We start from the raw sequence: 17986 nt of genomic DNA, 5'->3' as shown, positions 1-17986 counted from the left end.
AGAGCTAGCATACATGCAAATAGGATGTAAGGATTTGACTTTTTATTCAGTTTTAGTAATGCTTAGAGACTGTCAAAAATAAAACCAAAATTTTGTTTTAGATTTTCATGGCTGCTAGAGATAGATTTTTTTTTCTTTTGGTGTCCACTGTATAGGTGCTTAATTGGCTATCAATCTGTTACTGATACTCAGATATACTAGACATTTGAATAATCTTACTGATATGTTATAGTTGGAACATGGATATGTCCTTTCTTTAGAAAGGACAATGGGAAAATAAAGTGACATTTTTTTGTTGCCAGGAATCTCTGGGTTTTGTACTAATTAGTCTTGAAAAATGTTAAGTTATTTGACAGACCAGATGTTTTCAGCATGCAGCCATGTGTCTCATCAGTGCATGTGCCTTGTGTCTGCAGGCAACATTGTTGAATTTTTCTCATTCTATAAACAATGTTCCAAAATATAACTAAACCCCAAAGTGTGTTTATCTTTTTGGCTTAATTTCTGGCTTTCTATTCATTCTAAAGTTTCTCTCTAGAGGAATTGCATTTTATTGCACATAGCTCTTCATACCTAACTGTAGTATAAACACCATTTAGTTTATACTAAGTCATGTGGATTGTAGTTGTTTTTGAGTCTGTAAAATTTTAATAAAAGCAGCCATTTCATATTTGACTATTATTTCTGATATTTTTACATATTTTACTACTCTTTTCTTGCATAGCTGTATCATATGTTTAACCAATTTGTTACTAGACAGTCATATTGTTTTTAATTTTCTGATATAAGTAACTGCAGTTTGAGAGATCTACTTTATACATGAATTTTTTTTTTTGGAAAATGTGAGTGTTTTGGTAAAATTCTTTATTGAAACATATCTTTAATAGAAATTTGTTTATCAGCAGGCAGTGAGCTCTCATTTAGTAGATCCTGTGATAACAGTCACTTTAAGAAATGTTTCACATTTTTGAGCAAAAAATTTGTTTTTGATTTACCCTTCTGTCTCCCTTCTGTTTTCCTAACGTGTTGACCTCTTTTTATGACCTTTATTTATTAAGGTGAATTCCTGTGACTTCTTTGTTCATTGTTTTTTTGAAAAATCTCAAATTTATACATTGCAGGTGATCTTAACCAGGTTGTTGTTTCCTCTCTATTTTTATGTTCTTTTTATGCAATAGCTTATTTTATTTTTACCTAATCAACTTTATCAATCTTAGTTTTACAGGACTTTTCTACCTATCAGTCCACTTTATCATAAAATGTCCCTCTGCTGTTGTTTTCTGAAAATATAGCTGTTCCAATACTTTCATGGTCCTTTTTTGCATGGTATATATTATTCCATCTTTAACTTATTTGTATTTTTAATTTGAAGCAGGTTTACTCTAGCCAATATGTAGTAGTCTGATAATGTTTTGGAATTCTGCCCTTTGAATGTATGCCCTTTGGAATTCTTATTAGGCATTTAATATAATTATATCATGGCTGGATTTTGCTCTTTGTATTCTGTGTTTTTTATGTCCCTTTAATTCTTGTTTCTTATCCTTTTTGGGTTAAATATTCCACAGTGTACTATTTAAAAATTTCTCTGTTTATTGTTTTAATGATATATTTTTCAGTTATTTTATTAGAGGTGGCTGTATGGAGCATAGTTTCACTTAATTTACCATAATCTCCTTTGAGTCATTGCTGATGCAATTTTGGCATGATCTAGAGTAGCAGTTTGCTTCAAGTTAGCTCTTTTTCTGTGTGATTATTATCACATGTAGGTCTATATGTTTTATAAACCCAATAATTCAATGTTATGATTATTGCTTTTAAAAAAACCTGTATTTTAACAAAATTTAAAGAGAAAAATACTCAGCTGTTATATTTAGCATAGCATTTACTATTTCCTGTATTTCTTATTTCTTTCTGTAAATTTAAATTACTGTCTTCTGTTTACTTTCTGCTTTACTTTAATATTTCTTTTAAGCTAGAGATGCTAGCAAGGAATTTTCTCAGTCTTTTTCCATGAATATATGTCACTTTCATTTTTAAAGGATAATTATCAGGTAGTGAATGATTTTAGTTGTGTGGGTTAATGAGTGAATTAAAAATTCAGTTAGTTTTTGCTGGTGGGAATGCAAACTAGTACAACCACTATGGAAAACTGTTTGGAGGTTCCTCAAACTGCTAAACATGGAGCTTCCCCAAGACCCAGCAATCCCACTCCTAGGTATCTACCCAAAAGACACAAAAACACTGATTCAAAAAGATACCTGCACCCCCATGTTTATTGCTGCTTTATTCACAATTGGAAAGACATGGAAACAGCCCAAATGCCCAACAATGGATGACTGGATTAAAAAGATGTGGATGTGCAATATTACTCAGCACCCAAAAAAAAGAAACACATGTCTTTTGCAGCAACATGGATGGAGCTGGAAAAGGTCATGCAAGGTGAAATAAACCAGAAAGAAAAGGAAAAATACTGGATGGTTTCTCTCATAGCAGGAATATAACAGAACAGGCAAGAAAATAATGATAATGATGAACAGCTATATACCAGAGACATTTTGAGGGGGTGGAATGGAGAATGGGATCAAAAACAGTGGGGGTAGGGAAATGCACTGGACTATGGTGATGGCACATGGGTGATTTGGTGATGGGAAACCCAAGGGGAGTGCAACTAAGATGGAAAAATGCACAAAAATATGTAAAAATAAACTATTATAAAATTAAAAAAAATCAGTCAGTTTTAATATAGCTCATATTTTGCACATGCGCCTGTGTGTGTGTACACGCTAGTATGCAGAGACATGATGAGGCCCTTGGACCTCTTATTTCGAGGACCTCCTTGTTAAATTTCTGGCTAGTTCCCCAATTTGCCCTTTGTCCAAACCCAAACTAACCTCAGGCCAGTGGAACTAGCGGCTTTCCCTATTTGCTGCTTTTACTAACACCGCAGCTCAATATGGATTCCCTCCTGCCTCCCACTACTCTAAATCATGTCAGTGCCAATGGCAAGGAGCTGCTGGTTTTCATGACAAGTCATAACCAGTGAGGGAGGGGGATGATAAGAGGTGGTGGTGGAGGTAGTCTTAGGCAAGAACACCACCAAGTTCCACTGTTAAGCTTATTTTTCTTGAGTAAACACTTCTCAATTTGTTGTTCCCCTTGGTCAATTTCTAGAGCCTTGACATGGTTGTTTTGGACAGTTTTGTGTAGTTTTATTTGATTTTTGAGTAGAAGATTTGCTAAGCTCTCCCTGTGCCATAGTTGTTGTCTAGTCTTCAATACTTCATTTTATTGAGGTGTTCATTTATTTAGAATTGAACTAATCATTTTTTCTTTCCTTTTAATTATTATGTAATGAATTTTACTGATAGATTTTCTGATTTTTCTATATTCTTAACATAAAATCACTATTTGATTATAACTTTCTAAACTTTTAATGCATGCTCATTTTTGATAACTGGATATTTTTCCAATAGATGTTTTTACTAAAACTTAATTTAGAATTTGTGTTAATGTACACTGACAACTAATTCCAGCTAGAAATTTTGCCTATGGAATATATGTGTGACCTTAAAGCAGAATAAATTGAACTAAAGGTGATACAATTCCTTTTATAGGCATTATCCCGCATTGAAAACTCTGGAACATCTAGAGCATACCTATCTGCCTCAAGTTAGCCACTATCGGTTCTGCAAGGTGATGGTGGACAACATCCCAAAGCTTCGAGAAGAAATTAAGGATGTTTCTATGTCAGATCTCAAGGACTTTCTGGAGAGTATCCGCAAACATTCAGACAAAATTGGAGAGACTGCCATGAAGCAAGTAGGTTTTGGGTTTATGATAGGTTGGCCAATGGCTTTGCAGGTATTCTGTTACACAGGTTTCTTTTCACTAAGTGTCTTAATTTTTTTCTTATCATTTAAGAAAGTCCTTCATCTTTATGTGAATACATCATTAGATAATATGTTTTATTTTCTTAACAGAGCAATAAGTTATTTTTAGTATATTGTCTTGCTCTGTGGATGGTCAGTAAATTCTGGTCTACCATGATGGTTTATATTGGACCTTTGAAGAGGTTTTTCTTATTTTTTGCTTTCTTTCTTTGATATTGGATGTGATTTAAAAGCCCAAGCTTAAGAAAGTCCTCTTTTAAATTAGAGTTAAATTGTGCTATAGGTATGTTGGGTTGGGATTTTACTATGTAAGCAAAATGTCACATTATATATGAATATTTTTGTAATTGTTATTTTGATCTTTTTGGGTGTCAATGAAAAAAGAGCTTTTGGTAAGTGTTATAATTTATGATCACAAAAAGGAATTTATTTGCAGCTTATATATCAACAATTGTGTTATAAATGTTTACACTTTTTCCTTTTAATATCTTTCTCTAAGTCACTAAAGCCACAAAGAACATTTGGATTTCTTATGTCACTATAAATAATAAGAGCAGTAATGATTTGCAGTACTACTTGCTCTTTTGAAGCTTAAGTCACATTGGGTTTATTAAAATATCTTAGTACACCTTATGTTGTAGCCTACAACAATAAATAGAAGATTCAGTTGTTAATGGAATTTTTTTTTTGTGAACAACTATGTTCTTGACTAGGTCATTTGTAGTTCTTACTTTGTGAGGAAGGGTCCTAGTTGTAGTCTCATTTAACTTTGATACTCTACTTTTAGAAGTCTGTTTGATCCTGCAAAAGAAGGAAGCTAGTACTTTTTCCAAAGGGAATGTTGATATTTCCCCCTTTTTTTTAATTTCAATTGCATTATATGTTATAAAATAAAAAAAAGTTATAACTAGTTGATTATAGATATCTGATAGTAAAAATCATGTTTTTTTTTAAATAACTGAGCTCAATTTACTTTTTAAACTATATTTTATTATATATATGTATTTTATATCATTCTTCATTTTTTACATTTTTTTCATCTTGGTAGTAATCCCTATGGACTTCCCAATCAATTAGCCCATGTGCCATCACAAAATTAATCATTAAAAGTATACCTTTGTATAGTTAGGTTTATGTTTTGAATACAGGAATGAAGCTATCTTGTAATATAAGTCTTAGTTGACTAATTTTTCTAAACTTGCAAAATGTAGGAGGCTCTAGTACAAAGCCTCTGTGGATGTTTCCTTTTTAAAAGTTGTCTTTTTTGGTGAAAGTTGTCTTTTTTGGTGTTTTATATAATGTAAGGCTACCTGGTTTCATTTCTTAATTATCTGAAGACATTAAGTCCCACAGTGGGGGAGTGACTTGTTTTAAGTTCAGACTGCATTTAAAGGTTGGTTTTGTAAAATGCAGGTTAGACTGAGATGGCTTTATCTACTTTGCAATTAATTTATTTACGTTATTAACTATTTGCTCTTTTTTTGCCATATAAAAAAAAATGAAGAAAAATTTTGTGAATTTGGGCCTTGGCTGATAGCCATTTATTCCTCCTACTTAGATATTAATTTCAACTGTGACTCTTATTTTATGTTTTGTGCTTTCACATATATAAGATCCTTGTAAACATTCCTCATCTAAAATAAAGGTACTTACACATTTAAAAATTTTCTGTAGTATTAAAAATGTAATGAAAGTAGGAGGGAGAAAAATTATGAATGTTATACATAGGTATTCAACAGATAATTTATTTGAATCCATATATGTTGGAAATGAAGGGGAGGAGTAGTTTTTCACTTCACACTTGTTAAGTCCAAAATGGTGTTTCTGACTTGTGATTGTTTTCTTTGCAATGATGATTGGGATTTTTTCATTATGTGATTCTCCATCTTTAATATAGCTTGGAATTTTGTTGTACAGGGTGACAGACCAAAGAGTATTAAATTTGGGAGGATTTTTAAGGGCTAGGTATGGACATGGCATTTCACTGGTCAGAACTTAATAATATGGCCATACCAATGTAGAGGAGAGACTGGGAAATGAAACAGTTTTGTGAATAGTCTCTGGCAAATTGTACCCTTCTGGTTATCAAATGTCTTAACTCTTCCTCTCATATATAGAACATACTTCCTCCTTTCTGAAGGGAGGCAACTCATTGTCTCATCTGGTCATCCATCTCAAAAGTTTAGTTATTTTCAGTATTCTTCATCCATCTTTTCATGGACTGCTGATAAGATACTAATACAACAAATTGACTGCACCTGTGTTATTCTCATGGCCTTCATATCACAATATACTATGTAGAAACTAGAATTAGAATAGCTGCAACAAAGCTTCATTAAAAAAGGAAAGAATGGGAGATACAGTATCCCTTGCTTTGTAGCCAGTTATCTAATTCTTTTGGGCATGCATTGGGGAATCCTTCTGTCTTGCTAATAGGGGAACATCCTTGCTTAGATGTTCATTCTCTAGAGGAATTCTTTTGCTTATTGTTATCCTGGGCTTCAAGGCCTAAATTTTTTTGAATTCTTCTGTTCCCTGTAATTTCAGTTTACAAGTCAGCAAAGCCTTTTCTGCTTATGCCTTTTGTGTAGTATCTTAATAAAAGCAGAAAGTAGTGCCTGCATGACCTTAGTATAGGCCCAGCAGGTGTGCTTTTTCATTTATTATGGATTTCAGTTTTACCAGTGATTAGCTGGTGTTACAGGACTCTCCAGACTTTTGACATATTAAGTATATATCCTTGCTCCCTACTATCCCAGTGATATTTGTTTAACTTTTGTTATTATGGTGGCACCATTCTTCTACCACTAGTTTCTAGAATAATAATGCCAGTTACCATGACTCAGCTCTAGAATATCACTACAGGTATTTATTTTTTGCTCATGTAGAGTCCAAAAACATTCCTCTTGGTAGACTCTTCTACAAGTGATTTTTAGGGATATGGAAGGGCTCTACCACCTCAACATATGACTTCCAGGGTATAGTAGTAGAGAAAAGAGTAAATAATGCCTAGAGGTTTTTTGTGGACCAGGTTTGTAAATAAAACATTATTTCTACTAATATTACACTGCCTGTTACTTACACATGGTTAAGTGAGGCTTTTAAATTAGTCTTTGTGGTTAGAAGGATGAGGAAATGAGTTCATTGATTAGCTAGCTTAGTCTCTGCTACAACTTGCTATCAAATATTCTAGAAAAAAATACATATTTTCCATGTCTCTTGCCTTTTTTCCCACAGTTTCATTCCTAAATCATCTTACTGTTGTTTGCCTTCTGACTTCTAATTCATATTTTAGTAATATCCATGCCTATTGTCAGTACTTTATCATTATTGAGTTCAGTTATGGTTTTTGGTTTTAAAGAATTTGTTATTGTCTTACCAAATTTTTAGTAGCATTTTTCAGAATCATCTGAGAAGACAGGTTTAAAGTCTTATTTAATATTGGTAATTGGCTTAGACTCTTCTAGAAATATGTCAGTAACTGTGCTTTTTATCAGTGGACATCTCTGCTTTCCTTCTTCCATTTTCTATATCCTGAATGGCTTGAGGGATCTGTGGGCACTCTTGGTCCTTGGTACAGTGAAATGATGGAGGTAGTTGATAGGTTGATTTCTCTTTGGGGTAAACCAATCAAAACATACTCTACAACAAGCACTTCAGAATAATTAAATTTTAATCAGAAAATTGGGCTCCATACTTTTACCTGGATTATAATTTCAAACTTTTGTCTAATTTTATCAAAAGATACCATGATATTTATATACACATGATATGAGGATATGTAGTTTTTTTCATTAATTTCTCTGTATTCAAGATTTTATATTGTCTCTGCCTAAAATTTTATCATTAGGAAGTTAGTGGCTCTGATTGCATGAATTAGGCAGATTTTTAAGATGGCTCCTGAGATTCCTGCCACATGGTTTATGAAATTGATTAAAAGCTCCTCCCCTTAAATGTTTGGGCCTAATGTGTTCAGGTGATCATCTTTAAAAGATGCCTAGAAGTCAGGTATAGAAGTTACAGAAATTCAAAGCTGTAGCAGATGCTCTGCTGTTAATCTTGAAGAATCACACTCTCATGTTTTAGAGAGGGCCATGTGAACAGAGAATTGTAGGCAGTCTTGACTTGCTAAGAACTATCCCTCATGGATAGCCAGTAAGCAAATGGGGACCTGAGTGTACACTCATAAGGAACTGAATCCTGCCAACAATGTGAATGAATTTGGAAGAAGATACTGAACTCCAGATGAGATTGAAGCTCTGACTGACACATGAGCTCATACTGGTGATATCTGGAGCACAAGACTAGCAAAAACATGTTGAACTCCTGACCCGTTGAATCTCTGGATAATAATTGTGCATAATTCTAAGCTGCTAATTTGTTGGACTTTGTTATATGGCAGTAGAAGACTAGTATATTCTATTATTTTGGCTTCAAATAGAATTACTTTTTACTGATCAGCACATTTATATTTTACTTTTAGATCTAGGAAACAATGGTATGGTACAATTTAAAACAGGATTTAGTTAGAATTCTTGAGTCTCCTCCCTGTCTTTGTAAACCTAGGAAGCTGCAGAAAAATGAGAAAATAATGCTTGAAAAATATCAACATATTGAGTATGTCTTATTTTCGAATTACTTGAGCTTAAAGCGATTTTATAAAAATCTCTGAAGAAGTTCTTTGTTAATTGTCTGCTGTTTTCTAGTTTCCTTTTGAAATTGATTTCTACAATTCACTTGTTATGGAATTGATTTGTGCAGGAGGGAAGTTCTGTATTTCTTATTTTGATTAGCTTGCCTTAGGCTTTGTGCAGCTAAATAACATTTGCAATGTAAACATTCTTGGCTAGATTGATTTCTGTGTGAGGCCTTTTAACAAAGGCAAGGATTTATTTACTTTTAAAATTCTACCTTGGCTTTGCCAAATTGTATGGGTTATAGAACTGATGCTTAGGAAAGACTAGTTACCCATAAAAGAAATGGAAAGCTCCGTGACATTTTTCCTTTAGTGACTGGTTTTATAAAACCTAACTCTTGGGTGAGATTAGTAGTTACCACAGTTCTTTCAACTCTTGACTTTTTGATTAAGTCTTTATTAGAGACTTTTATTTATCATAAAGAACATCTTTTGACTTGATTTGGCACAATACTACCAACTGAATTCAGATAGGTGTGTAGTGACTGCCAGGCAAAAGAATTATTGCTGTTAAAACCTCTGCTGTGTTAGATGCTATACAAATCTTCCACAGCGTGTGGCCTTTGGAGTTTAAGAAATTGTTCCTCAGTTGGCAAGGTGTTCCTAGATGTGCTTTTTTTTTTTTCTTGACTTTGGGATTTATTTGTTTTCTCTTGTTTCTTTTTTTTCTTTTTTGTCAAGATGGGAGGGCTGGGGTATAGAGGAAATGTGAAAGCTATGTAAGCTTACTCATATCAGCTAAGGAAACAATAGTATTCAGATGAACTAACTCAGCTCACTGCTAAACTAAGAGAAAGGGAAAGGTAGAACCCTTTAAAGTAACAACATGGGGGAACTTCATTAATATGATTGTTGCTTTAGTTATCTTTTCAACCAGTGTATGGTCTTTGTAAAGACGGAGTTATGTTTTCATCTTTATACCTCTACATTTTACTAGCATAGTATTTGGTGAGAGTAAATAGTTAATAAATCAATTAATGATGATATTCAGTATGTATTTAATTAAATTTAACTTACCCATACTTCTTTAAGGAAAAGCCAGATTTTTTTTTTCCCCCCTAAGGTATATACTCTTAGTCTCCAGTTACATTCTCATTCACATATATGAAAATATCTGAAACTATCTTTTGAATAAATTTTGAACCTATCTGAAAGTACTGTGGAGGTACAAAAAAGTGACCAAACTGATTTATTGTTAAAAATGATGGGTTAAACACAGATTTTATATCTGTCCAAACTCATAAAAATAATAGGTAAGGGAATTAAAACAAAGCCAAAGCATGCGTTTTCAAACATAAAGAATGCAGGAGAGTACATTGTAACATTTTTTTTGAAAGCTTAAAAGTAGAAAGATGTGTAGTAATTGCCCTAGAATATCTAAGGAAATTTAGTAATAGGAAAGTTGGAGTACAACCACATTTCTAGTAGTGTGCAGGAACCCTCAATTTTAGAAATCCTCAGCATCAAGTTCTTCTGGGAAAGAGAGTGAAGTTGATGCCCAGACAGAAGCATTCATTGAATTACTTTCAAAAGCAGTCTGGCATTTGATTCCTTCCCTGGCTTTTCCCCACCAGTCAACTACCCTCTTCCAAATGTAGTAGAAGAGTAGACAACTATAGATAGAAGTTGATAGTAGGTATGACGGACTGAAAACAGTGAAGGTTTACATATCATTTATTGAGATCTACCCCTTCCTCTCACATTCCTCTTTTCTGATTTGGCTTTCACAACTCACAGTAGCTATGCTTTATGTCCTTTTTGAGATTAGAAGGTAATAAAGGGAAAGTCCTAGAGATATGTCTACTGGATAGACCTGAACAAAAATAAATGTCAGTTTATCTTAAAGTCCACAGTTGATTTGATTGATAAACATGTGCAGAACTTTCAATTAACTTTTTAGTTTCTCAATTTATAGTATGAACAGATAGTTAAGGATCATTAGACTTTTGAGAAAGCCTCTAACAAGAAAGTTAGACTTTAGATCAAAACATATCAGGAAATAACTTGGAGAGTTTAGAGATTGTACAAGAAGAGGAAGCCTAAAAGGTGAAACAAAACAAACTTATATCACTAGCATTAGAAAGATGAGAAAAACAGGCTCACATTAATACATAAAAGGAGAAGGTCATAAAATCACAAGAATGTTTAGACATTAAAAATGTAATAGCGGAAAATACTTAAAAGAGGATGAAAATAAAAGTGGAGAGTGATTTCACCAAATGATGCTTCAGATCATTCCTGGCTTTACTTCCCTCTCAGACAGAACAGTTAACAACTATTCACGGATAAGACAACACTGAGAAAATCCTAGAATGCCCATGAAGACTAAGGCAGACTACATTAGCAGAGTAAGAGGATTAGCTCCTCTGTAGCCACATTGCCCCTTCCCATGCTGGCACAGTTTCACGCTGAAAGATCTTCCCTGAACCTATAGTTTCTCCAGTGGGAAAAGAGTGTAAATTCCCACTCTGGTTTTTTCCCATGAGGATAACAGGGGAATCTGCAGGGGTAAGTACTAGAATCTGATTGTGATGGAGAAGTGGTAAAGGACTTCCAATAGCTAGCATTCAAATATTGGCAAGCTGAGTTCCTACCTGCAAAGATCCAATAGTTGACGTAACCAGTGGCTTTGCTCAGTAGCTTTGCTTATATGGAGATCCAAGTCAGACCTATAGTTTGACCAGGCTACTTGGCAGGGGACAAGTCTCCCTAATTTAGTTTCTCAAATGAGCAGTTTTCTCAGCCTTGGAGTCTGGTCTGCCTACACTGTGGTGGAAAATCTTGGTTAAACTCCCATCTGTTGTGGAGTATGGATTCTAATTCCAAGCCTCATCTGACAAAAATGTTTGAAAGCTACCATATAACCCAGCAATACTGGAGTCAAGAAGCAAGCAGACAGAGTTGATTGGCCCTAGAGAAAAGCCAGTGATCCTGTTTGACCAGGTAACTTGGGGGTTGACTTGAGTCAGGATCACACAGAAAAAGAGCTTTTATGGTCTTAAACTGCTTCTCCCACTGCATCTGGGCAGGAAAACTAATTCATAGCCCTACTTATTGTTTAGTATAACTTTCAGGTTACTCCCCACTTCCCAGTCAGGAAACCTTACTAGAGCTGCAGAACACAAGAAGCTGCAGGCCTGTCCAGTAGCCCTGTACCTAGTGGCACGTGAACAGAGAACACAACCCACTTTCCTGTCTGCAGAGCAAAACTGGTAACTTATCTGACAGAGCTATTTATTCCATACTCCTGCTTGATTTGGGTTGCCAAACAATGAGCTGTGCAGAGTCTGGGTACTGTCTTGCTGCCCTGTCAAGATAGGGAAGCTAATTTGCATTTCTTTCTGCTATTTAATATAATACCCAGTCCCTTGTGTCTAGTAAGCCTGAGCAGAAAATCAAGGCAAGTGCAGTGTATCTTCACTTGGGCAGGAAACCAAGTGAGCAGCGCTATCCGATTGTTTTCAGCTAATGACATGACCTCTCCCCTTCAACTTCCAATCTTAGAGTTTAAGTACTTCCCTCAAAAATATACCCTGATAACATGGCCCCACAGCCCAAGTATGTTATTAGAAGATGCATTCAGAAACCCAAACTCATTTGCACAGATATCAACATAAGAAGTCATGTCTGGTGAAAAATGTGATACCACCAAAGGAAACTAGAAAATTTTTAGAACTGACCCTAAAGAAAGAGATCTATGACCTATCTGACAAAGAATTCAGAATAATCCTTTAAAAAAAAGTATGGTGGAGTTTAAGAGTTTAATTTAACTAAATGAAATTTGGAAAACAATGCATACATAGAATGAGAAGTTCAAAGAAATGGGAAACATAAAAAAAGCAAACAGAAGTTATACCTGAAAAATACAGTATTGAGGGGCTCTCCCTGGTGGCGCAGTGGGAGCACAGCACTTTGAAGCTCTCCAAAGCCACTACAGCAAGAGTTCAATCCATGGCCAGGGAGCTGACCCACATGGCAAAGCATACCTTTCCTGACCCACCTGCTGCTCCCCTCAGCAGGTTATTTCCATTGATCTGCCTGTTCTTCCTCCCACTCTGCCTCTGGTGAGTTCTCTTAACCCCCATACCTCTGACCTGTATCCCAGTTCTGTAAGCATAAATAAATAAATCTTTTAAAAAATACAATAATGAAATTGAAGCATTTGAGAACTTTAAGAGCACACTTGATTATGAAGAGGAAGGAATTGGAGGCTTGGAAATAAGACAATTGAAGTTACCTGGTAAGAAGAGAAAACGAACAATAAATGAGAGGCAGTGAAGAAAGCTTATGAAATTTATGGGACAGAATAAAAAGAGTCAATATTTACCTTATGGGAATTCCAGAAAGAGAAAGGGACAGAAACTATATGTAAATCAATAATGACTGAAAAGTTTCCAGACTTCAGGGGATAAAAATACATGTGGATACAAAAGGCACAAAAGAACACAAATAGGATTACACAGAAAGAAACTATAAATAGATTATCAAGAAAAAAAAAAGACATTTATAAATAGCAGAGAAAAATAAGAAATTCCATACAAGGGAAACCTTATAGTTTTTGGAATTTTTCAACTGAAATTTTTCAAGGCCAGAAGAGAATGGGGTACAATATTGAAAATAGTGAAGTAAAAGACATCAACCAAGAGTACTACACTCAGAAAGTACTTTTCCTGAACAAAGGTTGAGAGAATCATCATCACTTGACCTACCTTACAAGAAATGCTAAAAGGAAGTTTTTTGAGTAGAAATAAAAGGACAGTGATTAACATAAAAGTATAAGAAGGCAATATAGCTGGTAATGATAAAGATATAGTAAAAAATATAACAATGGTGTGTAATTACAATTCTAGTATAAAGTTGAAAAACAAATGTAGTAAAGTAACCATAGCTACAATAATCTTTTATGAATTAGACAATATGAAATATAGATACATTTTAGCATCAATAACTACAATGAGGGGCAGGGAAAGTTAAGAGTTTTAGGGAATCCATTGAAGTCAAGTTATTAGTTTAAAATAGGATGTTATAATTGTAAATATGTAAGTCTCATGGTAACCACAGTGGTTAACTATAGTTACTATACAAATTAACATGATAAAGAAATTAATTGCTGCCATAGGACATCAAAATATTAAAAAGATAGCAGGATAAGAAACAAGGAACAATGGATATAAAGCAACCAGAAAGCAACTAATAAAAATGGCAATTGCTAATTTCTTACCTAGTAGAGATTATGATATACATACATGGATTAAAGTCAACAAAGGATGTGGACTTGATTCAATGTATAAGAAAAAAAGATCCAATAATGTGCTGATGAAAAGAGCCTTCTTTTACTCCTGATGCCACACAAAGAAAGTGATGGAATTTCAGGCAAACATTAAAACAAAAACAAAAAACAGTAGTGATGTCTATATCAGACAAAATAGAGCCAAAAAAAAAAAAAAAAAAAGAAAAAGAAGGTCATCATACCATGAGAAAAGGGTCAATACATCAAGAAGATAGAGCAATTATAAATATTTATGTCCAGCATAGGAACACCAAAGTATGTAAAGCAAAAGCTAATGGAGCTAAAAGGAGAAATAAGCAACCATTGGGGACTTTAATACCCAGCAGTTGGGGACTTTAATACCCAATTTTTAATAATGGTTAATCAATAAGAAAACAGCAGATTTCAATAGTACTGTAGACCAAATTGACCTAAAAATGTGTACAAAGCTATCTGTCAAACAATACATAACAGAATACATGTTCTTGTCAAGTGAATGTGTAACATTTACTAAGATAGATTATATGTTAGGGCACAGATCAAATCTTATCAAGTTCAAGAAGATTAAAGTCGTAACAGGCTCTGTGGAAAAGTTAACAAACAAAAAAAAAGATCAATAGCAAGATGAATGCTGAAAAATCCATGAATATATGAAAAACTGAACAACCAAAGGATAAAATTAAAAATTAAAGGAAAATGAAAAATATCTTGATAAATAAGGAAACACAATATACCCAGATTTATGGGATATAGCAAAAGCAATTCAAAATAGGAGGGCTACCACAATTAATGCCTATATTAAGAAGTAAAAAAGATCCCAATTAAAGCACCAATTTCTAAATTTTAATGAATTAGAGAAAGATCAAACTGAGGAAATACTAAAGACCAAAGCAAAATTAAAAGAAATAGACAAGAAGGGAAAAGATTAATCAGACTAAGAATTGGCTCTGTGGAAAAGTTAACAAAATGACAGATCTGTAGGTTAGAGTTACTAGGGAAATTGGAGAAGTCCCACATCAGCCAAATTATAAATGAAAAAAAGACATTTCAACAGATACCACAGAAATAAAAAGGACCCAAGAGAAAAACTATTTGCCAACAAACTGCATAATCTAGAAGAAATGAAAAAATTCTTGAAACATACAAATGACCAAGACCAAATCAAGAAATAGAAATTTAGGATAGAGCAGTTACTTGTAAGGAGATTCAAACATGAGTAAAAAAGCATCTCAGTGAAAAACAAAAGCCCACAACCAGCTGGTTTTCACTCATAAACTTTTACTAAACATTTAAGACGATTTAAAACCAATCCTCAAACTTTCTTAAAAAAAATGAACATCAGAAAACTTCCATACTCATTAGTCCAGCTTTACCTTGATATCACAACCAGAAAAGATCATGTAGTAGGATATTACAGACCAATATCTCTGATGCATATTATTGCAAAAGTTCTCAATAAAATACTGGTATACAGAATTCAAAGGATACTCATTTATTATGATCAAGTTGGTTCAACATACACAAATCAATAATGTAATATATCACATTAATAGAATGAAAGAAAAAGATGATCATAGTAGATAGAGAAAAAGCATTTGACAAAATTTGAAATCCATTCGTGATAAAAACTTTTAACAGGCCTTCCTTGGTGGCGCAATGGATTGGGATGCAGCACTGTAAACTATCCATAGCCGCTTCAGTGCGAGTTCAATCCCCGGCCCAAGAGGTGATCCACATGGCGTGGCAGACTTCTCCTGGCCCACCTGCTACTCCCCTCAGCAGTGTCCTTCATCAATCTGCCTTTTCTGCTCTGTGTTTGGTGAATCCTCTCATTGCCCCTGCACTTCTGGCTGGTACCCCAGTTCTGTATGCATAAATAAATAAATCCTAAAAAAACCCCAAAAACTCTTAACAAATTAGGTATAGAAGGAATGTACTACAGCACCATAAAGGCCATGAATACAAGTTAAGCCCACAGATGACTTTGTAGGCAGTGGTGAAAGGTAGAAAGTTTTTGTTCTAAGGTCAGGAACAAGAAAAGGGTAAGTGCTGAACTACTGCTCAACATAGTACTGGCAGTCTTTGCCAGGATGATTAGACCAGAAAAACAAATGAAAGAAACCAGAATTAAAAAAGAAGGAATAAAGTGACCTATTTGCAGGTGACATGATTTTTATATATAGAAAATGTGAAAGAATGCACCAAAACCACTAGATCTATTCAATAAATCCAGTAAAGTTGCAGATATAAAAGTTAACATGCAAAAATCAGTAGCATCTCTATACACTAAGGAAGGATCTGAAAAAGAAATTGATCTTTTGTTATAGAATAAGAATAAATAAAATACTTAATATAAACTTAACTAAGGAGGTGAAAACAACACAACCAGGTGAAAGAAATTAAAAAGAAAGAAATGGCTGATATGCGATGTTCATGGATTGGAAGAGTTAACATTGTTAACATATCAATACTAGCAAATGCCAATTATAGAGTCCATGAATTTTTCCATGCAAATCAAAATTTCAATGGTAGTTTTTTACAGAAAAAAGAAAAACAATTTAAAAATTTGTTTGAAACCACAAAAGATCCCAGCTAGCCAAAGTTGTTCTGGGGTGGGGGGTGAGGGTGGGGAAGCATGAGGCATCACACTTACTAATTCCAAACTCTCTTATATGGCTATATTTATTAAAAGCATTTGCCAGTATCAAACAAACTCAGATATAGATCAAGTGATGAGAATTAAGATCTAACATACCCAGTACTCAAGTGGAGGAAAGAGTCTCTTCAGTACATGGTGCCAAGGAAATTGAATAGTGTCACATAGAAGTATGAATCTAGGCTAACATTACTCACAAACATTAACTTGAAATGGATTACCTAAAACCATGAAATTCCCAGCAGAATCAGAAATAATGCTTCCTGACATGGCCATGTCTTATTAATGATTAATGAACAAAAGCACAAGCAACAAAACCAGTAAGTGGCACTATATCCAATTAAAAAATCTTGTGCACAGTAAAAGTAACAATCAATAAAATAAAAAGACAGGCTTCCAGATGCGAAAAGATTGGCAAACTGTATACCTGGGTAAAGATTAATATATCCAAAATATGTAAATAATGCATCCACGTCAAAACCCCAAATAATTCACTTTAAAAATGGGCAAAAGACCCGAGTAGAGGTTTTTCTAAGGAAGTTATGTGATGGCTAACAGGTACATGACAAGCTGTTTAAAAACACTAGTCATAATGGAAATTCCATTCAAATCAAAACCACAATGTTTGGTCATTTTAATTGACTTTCATTGTTTTTAAATGTTTTCATTGAATGAGCAGGGATCATTAATACACAAGAAAATAAGTTTCTTGTAATTGACTATATACTACTATAACATTTTGTGAATAGAAAAATAATGTGTTATAAAATATTGTAATCAAAGAAGAATTAGTGCCAATCAGAAAAGACTGACCTTGATTTTATTGGTTATAAGAACATTTTGAGATGGTGTTCCAAGAATGGCGATCCTTTAATAGACTAGGAGAATGACTACTGATCTATTTGTGGCACTCGAAAAGATCATGGGCATTTACTTAATAGAAAATCAACTTGCATTTATTAATAGCAAACTAGGAGCTGTGATATTTTACCCTATATTTGTTACACACTTACAGTGGTAGAATATAGAGCATTAGACTCCTTATAATAATTTTCAGAGAAAGGAAGCCCTCACTCCTTCCTAGTCAAGTCTTTATTGTAGAAAAATTTTCATAGTATCATTAGTAGGAAAAACAGGATGTGAGCCAAAAAACTTGGGTTAAAATTTAGACCTCTCACTTACTTTAAAGCTTACATTTTTACTAACAAAGTTCAAATAAGGTTATGTATATAAAGTACTTCTTTGCACTGTGTCCAATACACAACAGCCACTTAATAAATATAGCATATTTGAATATTTTTGTTTTGAGCTATATATGACTTTATCAGACCATTAAAGTCTTCATTTGGAGTAGCTACTAGGTATTGATAGTCCTATATTGACATTCTTTTTCTGTCACATCTTTATTCTTAATAAAGGAACACCACTATATTTTACCATGAGTATTTTTTTTTAAAGATTTATTTATTTATTTG

General features: G+C 33.8%; 1 protein-coding gene across 4 annotated transcripts in view; it reads left to right on the top strand.

The window, feature by feature from the left end:
- Nucleotides 1–17986, top strand: part of EXOC6B (exocyst complex component 6B) — a 525152-nt gene that overhangs the window by 108612 nt on the left and 398554 nt on the right. For 3 of the 4 annotated variants that reach the window (XM_012731526.1, XM_012731525.1, XM_004691518.1), the window contains one exon: nucleotides 3615–3819. The exons of the other annotated variant lie outside the window; for it this stretch is intronic. In XM_012731526.1, the coding sequence (XP_012586980.1) occupies nucleotides 3615–3819 (205 nt within the window). The remainder of the gene's footprint in view (nucleotides 1–3614; nucleotides 3820–17986) is intronic. 4 annotated transcript variants of the gene reach the window in all.

The sequence above is a fragment of the Condylura cristata genome, unplaced genomic scaffold (genome assembly GCF_000260355.1).
Source record: "Condylura cristata isolate star-nosed mole 26May11 unplaced genomic scaffold, ConCri1.0 scaffold00031, whole genome shotgun sequence".
Lineage (NCBI taxonomy): Eukaryota > Metazoa > Chordata > Mammalia > Eulipotyphla > Talpidae > Condylura > Condylura cristata.
This window is presented reverse-complemented; position numbering and strand designations above follow the sequence as displayed.